Here is a 15,742-nt window from a genome sequence, read left to right on the forward strand (position 1 = left end):
TGCCCAAAGCCCAATTTTATTTTCCTGGAAGTGGATGATAACGGGAACACAAGAAACAGCAAAAGTATATATTAGTCCATGTCCTTCTCTCACCTCATCTTCCAGCAGGCAGTGCTACAAGATCTTCTTGGAACGGACCTTTTGTTTTAAGAGCACTGTTAGAATGATGTGCCATGAATTTGTCTAATCAGTTTTTGAACCCCTTTTGCATTTTTGTATTCAGAAAATAAGTTTTACAAGTACAAAGAACTGATTTTCTAAGGTCTACATTTTCATAACACCTTTGTTTTAGGACATGTTCAAGAACATGTATGCTTTAGCAGGTAGATTGAAACTGAACACTGCCCTAAAATATGGGCCCGATCTTTCTTCCCATCTTCATGGAATCTGGTGACTTAAGTCATACGGAAGAACTGAGCTGATTTCACACTGACATGAAGTGTTAAGGCATCATGTAGCCCAAAAGGTGTCTATCTAGTGGATGGGTGGGTTTAAAGTCCAGTAAAATTATACCTTTTGTATAGTGTTTATGTATTTCAGTTACAGTTCAGATCAGTCCCTTTTCCTATATGTAGGATAAATATCTGTCTATCTTTTGTTAACTCTAAGCCAGAAAAAGTTACGTAGAAATGATGAAAGGATTTGCTAAAAAGCTTATCATCCTTGTTTCCCTAAAGTTAATGTCAAACCCTATGTTAACATCTATCAGGTCATGATTTCAATGAGAACAAGCTTGATATACCTTTTGAGGTATGTATTCAATGCTGTACAGTCCACAGACAGCATTGTAGAGATAATCTACCCTATTGCGTTTCCAAAGTATATAATTTCTTAATTTCTTTCTTAAAACTCTGTCCATTCCTGAAAGTCAGGAAATTATTTGTGTATACTCAATAACATTATAGTTGAACATGGTGTTGAACACATTGTCTGTGCTTTGTATGCGAAACGTCACTGCTCTGAGTCAAGAAACTACAACTTTCAAGAACAGCTTTGGATCAGGTTGTTTTCTAGTAGAATATCTTTGTCAAAAAAGTAGAGAAATTGATAGCTCAGTGCTGGTGTAACTGTAGCTGAACAAACTTCACTTTGTTAGGATTAAGAATGAATTGCTTCAACTGGCAGAGCCCCACAAAATTAAGATGGAGCTCTAAACCACTTAAAATCAGAGTTCACTCCTTGTGTAATGTAACAATGCTGATATGTGTGGTGAGAAATAGAGTAAAGGAAGGAATTCTGAGTGCTACTCTTTAATAACAATTAGGGCAGCATTTTTGTTCACAAAGATACGCATCTTCCATACTTTCCCTTCAGAAGTAAGAATTTTGTATAACAAAAAGATCTAACATATGTTTGAATCCTGCCATGTATTTGGTAGAAAGTTTGCCTGTTGACCATTCTGACAGCTCCTACAATAAAACCCTCCTACTGTGTCTAAGTACTTTACAGGAAAAAAAGCTTAATTCGGTGTCTTCTGATTTCAGGTAGTTAGAAGGTAGTTTTTACAAGAAAATGCTGACTTTCAAATCCAAATGTTAGTTCGAAAACATCATACTAATGGAGTGTTTGAGTAATAGGAATTAAAGGACAATTATCAATTATAGCTGTTCTGATCTTGAAAGTAAATTAGAACATCTTGATGTGAGTTAATCACCCAAGAATATGAACCTTTTGTTTCCAGTATTTGTGCATGTTCTGAATGTAGCAGTCTGCACTGTTCTCTCTTCTTGACTGGATGTCACTTCTGTGCTCATCACAGAAGCTTGTAGATTAATCATGTTTTACTAGTGATAGTGGCTTAGACACTTTGAATGTCAGGAAATACACAGATATGTTAATAAAGATTCTTAAAATGCCTTAGTAAAATATATTGTGATGCAGGCTGGCATGTCTGGTACAGTAGTAATTGAGAAAATATATGCTTTCCACAGAGATACAGTTTCTTTGGTTTGTTTTCTTGATTTGTGCTAAGAAGTACATGGTTCATGTTTAAAAATAGTTATATTAATATAAAATTTGACCGCGAGTGTTCAAGAATGTGCTATATTTCTTCTTCAGCCAGAATCATTGCCTTCATACAAGATCGAGTATTTAGTAATGCTAATGAGTTTCACTGTTATACTTTTTAACAGAAGAATGTGTCACTTTCTTCCCTTGTTTCACATAGATATGGACTGAATTAAGATGTTCCCTTCACATATTAGAGAAGAATAGTTGGAGGACGTTGATGAGAAATGTTATCCTGTTATTAGCTCAATTTTGAAAAACATGAATTTAGCTTTTTTTTTTTTTTTTTCCCCCTCACAGCCTTCTTTCTTCAATAACATATTCTCCCAAATCAGAACGTAAAACGCCTGAGCCTTTAATACCGGCAGACAGTGATAATGAAAAGGGGGAAAGGAACGGGAAAAAAGTATGTTTCAGTGTGACAGGTGATGAACAAGAAGATTCTGGTCATGATACCATCAGCAATAGAGATTCTTACAGGTAACTCTACTAATAATATTTTTATTTGTCAACTGAATCAAACCTGTGGGTTTGTAGAGGGTCAGGTTGCTATGAAGACTATCAGAATATAATGATTCTGACATTTCTAACAGAGGGATAACTAGCATCAAGATGTGTTACAAGATTGTAAAATAAACTTTTTAATGAGTACAGATTTGTTATTAGATCTCGGTATCTCTAACCTTTAAAGGGTATCACAGCCGGAGCTGTAAAGCTTTGCATTAGATTACCTTTCTTATAAAAAACAGAAATGATTTCTGTTATTATGTTCCCCAACAACAACGCAAGTATCTGCCATGGAAAGCAAGATGCCAAAGCCACCATTCTTGCCGATCTAAAGAAAAAAAAGTCTGTTTCTCAACATATATTCCTCACCTTCTTCCACTCTAAATATTGTAGCATCATCTCATCTCTAGAATTCATAATGCATCACGTTTACTGTGAATGAAAATACAAAGAATTTTGAAAAGGAAGGAGTAATTATAGCAAGCATAGGCCTGATAAAGATTATCTTCTGTTGCTTAGAGAGAATTGGGTGACTACATGATATAAAATCTAAATTAAAAATTTAGCTGCAAGTAGAATAAGGGTTCATTATTTATTCATTATCATGGTTCATTATTATGCTTAGAAAGTAGAATCTCAGTAGGGTCATCGCTTTTCTACAGAACACTATGTTGCTGAGATCTCTTTTATAAGCTAATATTTAATTACTGCAGTATGGTAGATAGGAACTCTTTGTCAGAGTAGTAATAGAAATATACATATAAATTTGATCAGAAATAAATGTAGAGATAATTTGCACAGATTAAGTCCATCTTGTTATAACCACGGTGAACACACAAACAAAGTGCTGTTCAAGCTGAAGTGCGTTTAGGGGTTTCCGCATGTCCGTGATGTGTCAAGCTGACTGTGCAGGAGCTGCTCCAGTGGTCTTCACTTGCTCCAGCTGGGAAGTTCCCAAGCTGGCACAAGATTTGTGTATGGAGAAAGAAGGTGTGACTTAGGACATGAGTGTCTCTTCATTTAAAATATTTTCTTTATTCTGATTCCAGTCATTTATAGTGCATTCTGGCTGTTTAGGAATGATAAAATCTAGGGTTCCATATGCGGAATAATCATAAAATCTGTGAGTTTAGAGCAGTTGTTGGAGTGAGATTGGAATTTTTTGTTTCTTTGCTTAAATAATTACATTAGGCAATACTTAAAATCTTGAGATCCCATTATGCCACTGTGGATATTGTTAGCACTAGTAGGCTAATTTCATGTTCTGTTAGAATGCTCTCATTTTGTGTTGTAGGGTCTCATTCTAAACCTTACAATACAACGCAATAAGAATGCAGAATGATTTAGCTAATAAATCTAATCTGTTTCTCATTTTCCTGTGTTTTATTTCTCATGCTTTGCACAATCCAGTTTTAAATAACCTTCATCTTCCCTTTGGAGACTTCAATAAAGGAATAGGGTTAGTTAGAAAACATTTCTTAATATCCAGCCAGAAATTCTTAATACTCCTTGGGACTACTCACCCTCTGTTAGGAACATGTTGTTACTGATGTCTTTTCACCTACTTAATGGATATGATTGTAATTATATCATATAGCTTCAACTAAAAGTTTTTCCCATTCACTTACCTGGCTGGCTACAGGTCCAAAACATATACGTTAGCCAGGAAAGGTAAGTCAGTATGCCAAAACTAGTAAAAGATCACTTCTGTATTTACAAAAATAAAGAAAACAAGTAGGGAGCATATCGGTACATGTGTAACTGTAGCATTATATGTAAAAAATAGATATCTATATCTTGGTGAATGGGTACACTCAATTCATAAAACCAAAACCAGATCATTATATATAAATATCCTTTAGGTACACTTCTACATTATCTTATATTCACTTGGGTTTTAAGACTCCCTCTGTTGGATAATTACTTAAGCATTTCCTGCATTGAAACGAAGCAATCTTCATGTGGCTAGATAAGATGACTTTGAATTCAAATTTATCTTCATAGGATTTTTAGTACAAAAGTCTATGTTTTACTCTGTTTATGTTGCAGGAGTAGGTATGTTCTCCATCTACTTTCTGTACAGAACAATTTATTTTTGAGAGAAAAGCGCAGAAAAAAGCACACTTTAATCCACAAATATCCTTACTAGACCAATGTGGGTGACATTTTGTATGCATAGAAGTCTTCACTGAAGTCACAGATGTCAATGTCTATACATCTCTAACAAAATGAACAGCTGGAAGAGATGGGATCATAAACTATATTTTGGCTGGCAGGGAAAATTAGTTTGTAATTTGGGTTTTGGTGCTACTCAAATGGATCAAATCTCTGCTAAACCCCCTATGGACTCTAGTTTGCAACTCATAAACCAGAGTATTTCATCATTTGTACTAGCTATGGACTAGGAGTACAGAATTTAAATGTGGAGTTACTAAAACATTTGAGGCCACAGTTTCAAAAACTGTCACTTGTGTAAGAAAAGTTGATGGTTTTGCTTTGAAAGTGTGTATTATCATTCTGCAAGTACTCGTTCACATGCAAGGTGAAGGGAGACAATTGAATCATCTATTTTGGGAATCTGGTCCTCTGAGTCCTACCAGGATTGCAAATTATATGATAGCCTAAGTATAGAGATCTTTATTGTTGATAAAGAATTGTACAGACCATCTCATCATTGAATTTAAAAGGGGAAAAGGGAAAGAATTTCCATAACTTTGATACAGAGCCTGTGTTAAAGGACATGACTTTATTTCTTTTTTTTTGTTTGTTTTTTTTTGTTTTTTTTTTCAAGCGATTGCAACAGCAATAGGAACTCCATTGCCTCATTCACCAGCATTTGTAGCAGTCAGTGCAGTTCTTATTTTCACAGTGATGAAATGGATTCAGGTATGTTTAAAAGAGTCAGCTATGAATATGTCATCTGTTCCTTTTATTCAGTTTTATTTTCATTTGTCTGCCAGTTTTGTTGTTTTTTGTTTTAAAAATTGCATCCTCCTTGGTAATGGAAGTGTATCGTTTTCCTTCTGCCTAGCTAATGCTGCACTTAAGAGTCCTTCTGTGAAAGACAGCCAACATTCCAGCATCGCTGTGAATAGACTGAATTAGTTAGAGCTCTTAGAGTCACTGCTTTTAACCAATTTCATGCCTTGACCTTGACAGTACATTATGTTGCACAGAGTAAGGAGCATTTTAGGTGAGTGTGGAATACTCTCCCAGCCTGCATCAGCACCCGGACGGCGGGATATGGCTGTGTATGTTTGTAGGAAGGAATGTAGGACCACATAGCAGCACATTCTTGTTTATGCCATGACAAATTGAATTTAAATAAATGCAGCTGCTAATAGGAATGAGATGGGATTTAACTGTATAGAGTACAAGGTCATATACTCAGGGACTAATAATAAAAAAAATATTTGCTCTAAGCTGGGAGTTCATCATTTGGAAATGATTTAGGAAAAGAAAGAACTGGGCATATTAGTTGAACATGAGCCACCAGTGAGACTTGGCCGTAGAGAAGGCAAATTCTCTATGGAAAATACCTTGGAGAGGTATTTTCAGTTGGGACAGGATAGTATTAATGACATTGCGCAAAGTATCTGACATACCTTGTGAATAATGCAATTCTAGGCTGCTGCTTTCCAGAAATGATACATACTTGCAGAGCTGAGCAGATACAGAGGAAAGGACGAAGGACATAAAGAACCATTAATAAAAGAGGAGACTCAGGGTTTGTATCTTCAGCTTAAGATATAAATGAGCTGATATGTACTAGTGCAGCATCAAGCTGAAGTACCAACTGAGGTGCCTAAAACAATGTCTGTGCTAGCCACGTACAGATACAGTGTTTGAGTTGATAAATACTGCTGCTCAGTGAAACTCCCAATCGCCTGATGACTTAATTTTCTCCTAGTTCCAAAGCTAACCTGCTTAACTCCAGATCAGGGCTTTTTGGCACTGTGCTCCATCTGTTGCAATTAAAATCCTGTGAAGGGTTATAACTACTGGCTGTAAGGGCATCTAAAGGAGCTAAGAAAAATCAAGGAGGAAAAAAGTGCTATTTAAGTGTTTCACTGGCATAAGAAAAATGAGTCTAGATTGACCATGAATAAATTTGGATTCTGAATTACCAAGTGGCTACTTCCTATCTGTCACTGCAACAGCAAGGAAGAAAACCAGTTTTAAGCTCAATTTTTCACAGCTTTTGAAAGAGTTCAGGTTGCATCACCCGTTGTCTGTGAGAGTGAGTGACTGAGGGAAGTGACCTAGGAGAGTCCTTCTCCTTTGTACTCTCTTAGGAAATGATGTGATATGTACTACTAAAAGCTTCATCTCAAATACAGGATTTGGATGCTACATTTTTGTTGAATTACTAAAATCTCAGAACCATTTAATTAATAAGAACATTAAGATTGAGAATTGTCTGTAGAATCCCTATAAAAATTTTATGGTGAATGCATTTCAGTGACTTTTGTGGTCTGCTATTATTAGATTCACACTATACTTAGCCATTTAGTTTGGTGTTTAGGATGTTCTCCAGCATAGAAGAATTGTGTGTTCTGGTCACGGAATGGTTGAGGTTGAAAGGGACCTCTTGAGATCATCCAGTCCAATCCCCTGCTCGAGCAGGGTCATCTAGAGCAGGTTGTCCAGGACCATGTCCAGTTGGGTTTTGAATGTGGTACTTTCTCTAAGAGCTCTTTCTGTATTATCGAGTGACTACTAAATGCAAAATATGTAGGGAGAACAGTTACTATAATCCTGAAAGCCGAAGCATCAGTCTGTGTGCAAAGCACATTATCTAAGCCACAGAGATTTTGGAAAATATGCTGAAACTTCTAAACAGATTTTCATTTTAAAATATTTTTCAGGCGATGAGCTTCCCATAAGTGTTCGAATCTCTCATGATAAACAGGACAAGCTCCATAGCTGTTTGGAGCATCTTTTTGGTCAAGTATGAGATTATTTTTCTTGGCTTTGATACTAATGTCCATATTTGAGCTAAGATGTCTTTAGCAAATACTTCTTTTTTTTTTTTTTTTTTTTACTTTTGCTTTCCACTGTTTACTGGGATGGTATGTATTTACTCATTCTCCTTCAGTTTTCTGTAAATACTTCAAAACTGCAAATTAAATAGGTCCTTAGATTTAGTCTAACATTCCCTAGCTTGTTGCTTTAAGTAGAACGATTAGGTAAGAAAGAATCCAAAGCTGCGTTTCTGTAGTCCATATTTCTTAAAGAAAGAATTCCTAACTGTTGCTGTAAAAAACATCTTTCTCACAGAACCTTGATCCCAACAGGTCGATTCAATTGTCAACCTTCTGAAAGGACCAGCTGTGATGAGGGCCTTTGAGCAGACAAAATACTTTACACCAGGTCGAGGCCTCCAAGGTAACATTTAATTCTATCTATGGGAATCAATAGGCAGCTTGAGGGGTACATGGATATGGCTATTAACTCCTTGAGCTGAGTGTTAACAGAACTGATTTTGCTTAATCTTGGTGTATTCTGCAATAATTGATTGTTGAAATTCTTGTTAAGTAGATCTTATTCTTAGTTGAAAACTGACATCTTACACTTTTGTTGCACACCTGAAAAATGTCAGGTTTGTTGGAAAGTCAGCTTTAAATTGTGGACTCTGAACTGACTATAGAATTGCTGAGATTTTTGAAGCAAGAAACACGTATTATATTTTGCAGGTGTTTTTACTACATTTTTGTCTCAACTACTGAAGCCATTTCTGATCTATTTTATTACTAATGCTAGATTTTAGTATTTTTTGTAGATATTTTATTTGTGTAGTTGATATATAAATAATTTACAAATGTAAATTTATAGTCATGGTAATATTTATGCCAAATATATGCTTATATAAGTATTATTGATTATTTTTTTTAAATCCTGTATGAAATTTCAGATACTCTGCTAACACTCACATAGTTGCTTAAGTCTAAGTGTATAAATAGGTATGTGGTGGTAGCCATAAGATTGTGATGAAAACTGCAACGGACTTCTTTCAGTGAATCGAGGTGGTTTGTTTTTTTTTTAAAAAAAAAAGAAGAGAAAAGCTCAGTGGGATACTGAATGTTGAATTAATATGTATAATAGGTTTTATTATTATTTTATTGATCCTGCATATGTCTTTTGGCAAAGGAAACTAATTTTAGATGGCCAGAGGGTGAATCTTTGGCTTTTATAAATCACCAAAATCCTGCTGAAGTCAACAGAGCATAATTACTCTTCCCCAATTATCTGGTTTTACAAAGCCTGAAGTACTTCCCCCTCACTGATTTTTGTATGGACGACCACATAAACTCCTCTTTGTTCCTTCCCCCTTTCCCCTTCCCCCTTCCCCTCTTTTCCTATTTTGGGACCAAGATAATGGGGATGAGCCTAGAGCATTTCTGCTCTCTTGTGTTTCTCAGTGTTTCAGATTGAGTACCTGGCAGGCTTATACAACAAAATGTTATCCTTTCAGTGGTATAATAAATCGTCAATTAGACATAAGATATGGACAAGTCAGATGTTTTATTCTTGGTCTGCACCATCTTCATGAACCGTACAAGGACCACTTCAGTGATTTGAAAGATATAGACTAGGTTTAGCAATAGGTAATTTTGTTTTGAGTTTAATTTTCTGATTGAATTAATTTTGCTTCTAAAAGTTCCAGGGTCCTGCTTACTCTGTCGAGACAGACACCTTCTATCTTCTGTACCTGGTTCAGAAAGACTCATGTTTGGGAACACTGCTTGCTCTTTCCTTTGACTAAGCAGGGTGCTTAGGTGACTGTTAGACCTGTCATCCTAGCTTTGACTCTAGTTAAATAAGTTGACAACTCCTTGAGTAGTGAAAACATTTAGGAAGAAATAATGTCTTACTGTGGCTTTCTCAGGAGGTTTAAGCAGAAAAATATTATTTTTGTTCTTGCTTAGAGTTTCAGCAGGAATTGGAACCGAAGCTGAACTGTCCAAAGAGGTTGCGACTCCACATCAAACAAGACCCTTGGAACCTCCCCAGCAGCGTCCGGAGTCTTGCCCAGAATATCAGAAAATTTGTTGAAGGTTAGTGAGAACATCATGACCATAAATAAATGCTTCATTAATGATAGAGAGCCTGGGGAAGGGAAGGGGAAAGATACAACTGCTTCATGTTGCTGCTAGGCAAGGTTTCCTGAACACAGTGTTGTCTATGGGAAATGCCTGAATTTCAGGACTTTTTTGTGTTCTTAGTAACAAGGTTAGTGGAATATATGTCAGCTATCTCGTGCTCACCCTTTTGGCTTCAGATACTGAAGAGAAAATCGTCTCTTCTGACAAGTGAAAACAAATGAACCATATGTGGCATGTGCTACGTTATTTCAGTTGCTACTGAAGTCCAGTGGGCTTCTCTGATTTGTCACAGAACTTCATGGGGCTGATACACCAAAATGGGGCTTTCCTTGAAATTAAACTCCCTTTTTTCTACCATCTTAAATGGAAAAATGAAGACTCTGCAGGACAACTTTTGTCCTGTATCTTGCTCTTGTCTGTCATTGATCTGGAATCATTATCCCTCTAAAATCATGCTCCCTCTTCTGCCATGAAGCCACACCTCTTCCAGTGTTTTTCACTTACTTGTTCCATCACAACTCACCCTATTACTCCTCCTCCACCTCCCTCCTACCATTGTCTAAAAGTTACGTAGGACTCTGCTCTTCTTCACCAGCAAGTGACAATGTGAGCTGGGGTTTTCTGCTCTCTCCCCTGGCTTCATAAGAAATTAACTGGGATTTCCTCTCCAGAAAATATTGCCTGTAGCTTCTGCTTTATTTCCTATGCTGTTTGATAGAGAAACAGAAATAATGAGCAAAATTATTTTTATACAACTACTTGCACTAGGAGTTTACGTGGGAACAAAAACTTGTGTCAGGTCTAGCTTTAAATTATTTGTGTGTGTATTTAGCTTCTCTTGTTTTGTTGGCTAATTTCCATGGTGTCCCATAAAGAAAGTGCTAAATTTCAGATCACTGGAAAAGAAGTTTGTGATAAATTTTATTGAGATAAACCTCCAAAAACGAACAGGCCAAACCAAACAAACTCCTCCTCCTCTGACATTTGGTATTTCTCATTTCAGATATAATCACATTTTCGGACCCTGGGTTAGAAAATTATAAAAACAACCACAAAAATAGCTCCTATTTTTGAAGTCAATCACAGTGGGTTGACTCTCCAATACTAGGAATACTTCTTTTAGTTTAATGGTTGCTGTCACTGAGTGAAAAATGAATACATATTTTTGGATCCTTTTTTCTACAGGTCTGTCTTCAGCCCAAACTAAATTATATTCAAGTATTAATCATGGTTTCTTTCACCGTTCAGGAGAAATGAAAATGTGTCTTTAATAGTCCTTCATTGCCCCCCTTCTGAAGCAAAGCCTAACTGACCGTTTTCACATAACTTGTTTGCCCATAAATAGAATTCATAGACTTAACCCATTTCAACATCGGTCATATACCCTCAATATTGAGCTGAGGTTATTCAGATAAATCTGTTTTTAAAGATAGAACAAAATTTTGTGGGAGAGTTCAGCAAGGTCCAAATGACTTGCTGCCTCTCTATAATACAAAACTTCTCTTTTTACAATACTACTGTAATGTAGTGGTGATATTTATCAGAAGGAATCTTATGTTTACAGAACAATAAAACTGTTGGCATTTTCCAGTGTTTTAGAAATTAGGATTAAAAAAGGTTTTCTCTCAATAAATTATAGTAACTAACTTTATTGCAACTGTCATGCTTGTGAATGGTGCGTGATTCATAGAGCTAAATAGTAAAAGGCATTTTTCTTGTGGTGTTCTAGGAGAGCACACACTCTCCCTTACCTTCTCTCATCATTCTGTCTCAGAAGTTGTCTGCCGGTTTTGAATATTCTTGGCTCTCCCTTTCCATCGACAGCATCTGGGCTATTGTCAGAGATTTCCAACAACTGGCTTCTGTGCCATCCACTTAACCAAATACATGGGTTTACATGTAAAATTATTGTCTTAGGTTGTTTATTCGCCATCAGTCTTTACATCTTTCTGTTCTCTTGTAGGCTTTTTTCTTTAATTTGATTCCTGTTGACCACCACTCCCCTCCAAACTGGTATCACTAATACTTGTTCCTGAGAAGTACTCTGGAGTACTTCATCGTAATTTTCGTTTGCCTGTGGAGCAAGGAGTTGGTGTGATGTAATGGATACCTAAAAGTCTAGGTTCTTGTGGCTTCCCTGGCACAAATAGCATGATGGAGAAACAGGAGAATGGAAGTGAATAATTGCTTCTCAAGCCTTAGTTTCCAAGGCATGTCTGGACAGGTATATGTAATTCAGTGTTGAAAAGATGCAGGGCAGAAATGTGCACCTCGGGCAGTTTTGGGAGGCTGCTGTGATTTAGACAGGCTTAGCCCTGTATAAATTAAACTTGAGACACAACCAGCAGCTGGATCTAACTGAAATCAGTTGAGCACGAAGCAGCGTTAAAATGCTTTAGCAACTAAATATTCTGTTCACATCTTTATGCCTTCTTTTCTCCTTTCGAATGTTGCCATTATGCATTGTGTTCACAAATGGTCAGGATACCTAGAAGAACTGCTAGTACTGCCCTGAGCTATTTCTGGCTGAAAACCTAACACATGGTACAGGGATCTACCTCCCTGTTTTCCCTCTTATTGGCCTGATTCAGAAAAAAAAAAAGATGTTCCCTAATTTGACTGCTTAGTTGGGGTTAAGAGAAAAAGTTAAACAAAGTCTTGGGATTTTAGAAGAATCTTCATGTTTGTTTATAAGTAAAAGGCAGTATTTTAATAATGAAGAAAAGCAGACATATTTGTCTCTTTGAGCAGGTTCTAGAGGAAGTAGTCAAAGGTGACCACAGATACAACTTTGTTCACCATGGGGAAAAAATTTGTTGTAATTAAAACCTCCAGTTGTTATAAACATACTTAACCATTATTGATGAATGCTCAAGTAAGGATGAATGCTTTCAGTAAATACATCTCTTTATTGAAAACTGACTTCTTTTTATTTTCATAAAGATATCGCAGGCTATTGCATTTTTTTACTCATTGTTCTGTTGCACTGTGGAATGTGATTAGACTGATTAGTGCTTTAAAGCAGAAGGAGCCCCACAAAAATTAGATGTTTTAAGTCCTAGATCTTAGGATTCTCTTTATTTATTTTGTTTAATAAATATGAAGAAATCAGAAAACTCAGAATGCCTTGAGGATGATCATTCTGGTCAGTTAGTTTTCTTTTTATTGGTATTGGAACTGGAAGAGCAATTTCTAAAAAAAATCTGTGAAGGTTTGGACAGATTGAAAAAACATAAAAAAACAACCAAACCTTCCTTGACAGTAAATTTGAAACATACGTGGTGATTGCTTTGTCTCATTTCATTTGTCCTGCCATATCATTAGAAAGTTTTCTATGGTTACAATAAAAGGCAGCCCTAGAAGTCTAATCAAGTTGATAGAATTGAAGAGTTCTCTGAAATAGTATACAGGTTCTAGGAGGATTTATCTGGAGATAAGTAACTAAAGAAAAGATGAAAGTAATTTCTTGGAGTGACTGGGCCTACTAAATTGTTAAACCAATAGAGATAAATATAAGTTATTGGTACAGGCAGATCTTTGAAGATGGAGTGCTTGATTTTGGTGTAGGAGAGAGCACTAGTCAGGGCAGGAATTCAACAGCCACTGAATAGAGAAAGAATAATGTAGGTACAGGATTCTGGATGTACATGAGGTATGTACATGAGAATCAGAAAGCACAAGAGGAAAAGCTGAGGGGATGACTTGAGTAGGAACCAGGAAAATCAACAAGATGTGAAGGGACCCTTCAGAAGGAAAGTAAAACCGAAACTGGCCAGCATAACAACAGAAACGTGTAAAGAGAACAAAGAGGAGGCAAAATTTCTGTAATTGCTTTTTCCCGAAGAAAAAAAGGGTACAATTTTTGATCAAAAGAAGATGTTTTAGAGCAATTCAGATTTCTAGTCAGCTAGTCATGTAACTTCATGAGGACGCAGTTCATTTGCTAGCACAATAATTTTAAGTTTTAACAGGAAATACTACGCAATTGAGAAAGTTCACATCTATTTTAATTTAAATTAGGAGTGAGGAGTGAAGGAGCCTTTCAGTAATTAAAGGTATAAAAAAAATTATTTCAACTTAAATCATAAAACATGCAGTGCAAATCTCAGTTATATTTCAAAAATGTTTTCAGATGTGAGAAACAAAATAAAACTAAAATCTACCCTTTACTGGCGAAGATCAGAATAGCATGATGAAAAAAAAAGTACTAAAGAATGTTTAAGAATAAATAAGTTGAAGGCATCTTGCATTACAAATCATATAATCTAAACTGAAATTGTTAGGGAGTTATTCCTTTCCATACGCCATGTAGCAAGAAGGGTTGAAAACTTCCATAGCATTTGGAATTTGTTGAAGAGCAAATGGTTGACATCCAAGGTTCACTTCTAACCCCAAGTAAGTTTCTACTTATACAAATAACCTAAAAACACTGTCTTGCCTGTGGGTATATTTTGAAACTGAGAAGACTTATAGCAATGATAAAGGAGAGTTGCAATGTCCTGTAATTTTCCCATAAGAAGGAAATCATTGTTTATAGATACCTCAAATGCTTTTGAATTCAGGGATCCAACAAATCTCAAATAAAACAAGATGCAAGTAATAGCCTCAATATATCTAAGTTCTTCAGATAAAAGCTCTATTTCTCTACATTGCACTTTCAGTTACTAAGCTATGTTCAGACTCCAAGATGCAAAGTTATTAATCTCTCTAAGTTTTTTTTCAAAAGACAGAAGGCTAAGGCAAAGACCAATCATCAGACAGTTTTCAAGAATAACCAGTAAAAAGCATGTGAAGTAGTGTGTGTTCCTTCAGGCAGTTACTGCAGGACAACTGATGTGCTGGAAGTTTGACACACTTTAAGGTTATGGTGGCTTTTTAATCTGCCTGTTCGTTGCAGTGGTGGTTAACACATTTAAATTTGTGCTCTGGTAAGTGGTAGAGGGGAAGAATCACTTCCTTCAGCCTGCAACCTTTGAGAAGCCCCCTGCCCCCCCAAAAAAAGAAAAAAATAAAACAGTGTAAGGAGAGATAAAACCAAATTTTTGTCAGTGTAAATTAAGACTTTTTTTAATCTGTACTTTTTTACTTCTTAGATTATTAAGTGAGAATAAATGTTTGAAGCAAAATAAAAGCTTGAGGACTGAGAATAAAGTGAAAATGCTGTTGTATTTTTCCTGGGTGCTTTGGTATACATTAAAATGAGGGTAATTTGAGATTTTTAAGTATGGAATGAGAGAGGGCAAAGAAAAAAGAGAGAACTGGTGTAGTGTGGGAATCAGTGAAAACTGGTCTTGTTTTTCAAAGTTTTAAGACTGGAATTCTTCATATGTGGACTTGCACTGGCCAGCTGGTACCCATGTACTCTGAGATAGCAGCTGCCTCTTCATCTGTCTTTCTCAGTGTTGGTGCTTTTGATTATTATCAATTTTGTCAAGTCATATGTAAAATTAAGTGAAGTTGAGACTCGTTACTGTTTTGTAGGCCATCCTGATTTATACCTACACAAGAAGTTGGAGTTAAGCTGGTATAAAATGAGAAACTGCAAATGCATTATTATGTTGGTGAAAAGACTTTTAACCGTGACCTCAATATATTTTCTTTTTTCTTTAAGAGGTGAAGGCACGAATACTCTTGGCCCTTCTTGAGTATACAGGTAATTTTGCTTGTTTTGAGATTGGGGGAAGTGAATGTGGATGGTTTGAGGTTTTTTGTTTGTGTGATTTTTGTGTTTTTTTTTTCCTTTTGGACAGAATACTGTGTTTAGAGAAAGGGGGGAAATCTCAGATACAGTAACCTGATAATCAGCAACTTCACCCCTGTGTTTACAGTAAGGATTCCTGAAGACAACAATTCCAAAGATGTTTCTAACAAACATTGCACTTTTTTTTTTTAATGCAAAGTACCTTCTCTGGTCATTTACTTTGGATCTTGGCAGATTTAGAACTACTAAATCACCGAGTTTGTGCACAGTAATGCTGCTGTCTTTCTTCTTTTGGGCTTTTTCATATTTGTGATCTTTCTTCTTTTCTCTTCATTCCCATCTATTTCCAGACTTACCTTACTATTCTAACCCATACCTTTCCTTTTATCTTTTTTTAGAGAATACCTTTTTTTAAGTCCCT

At 36.0% G+C, this 15,742-nt stretch overlaps 1 protein-coding gene across 2 annotated transcripts in view; it reads left to right on the plus strand.

The window, feature by feature from the left end:
* PREX2 (phosphatidylinositol-3,4,5-trisphosphate dependent Rac exchange factor 2) overlaps positions 1–15,742 on the plus strand; it is a 199,009-nt gene that overhangs the window by 114,856 nt on the left and 68,411 nt on the right. For both annotated transcript variants that reach the window (XM_068396145.1, XM_068396146.1), the window contains exons 27-32: positions 2,308–2,487; positions 5,306–5,400; positions 7,383–7,465; positions 7,812–7,902; positions 9,444–9,572; positions 15,232–15,273. In XM_068396145.1, coding sequence (XP_068252246.1) covers positions 2,308–2,487; positions 5,306–5,400; positions 7,383–7,465; positions 7,812–7,902; positions 9,444–9,572; positions 15,232–15,273 — 620 coding nt within the window. The remainder of the gene's footprint in view (positions 1–2,307; positions 2,488–5,305; positions 5,401–7,382; positions 7,466–7,811; positions 7,903–9,443; positions 9,573–15,231; positions 15,274–15,742) is intronic.

The sequence above is a fragment of the Nyctibius grandis genome, chromosome 3 (assembly GCF_013368605.1).
Source record: "Nyctibius grandis isolate bNycGra1 chromosome 3, bNycGra1.pri, whole genome shotgun sequence".
NCBI lineage: Eukaryota > Metazoa > Chordata > Aves > Nyctibiiformes > Nyctibiidae > Nyctibius > Nyctibius grandis.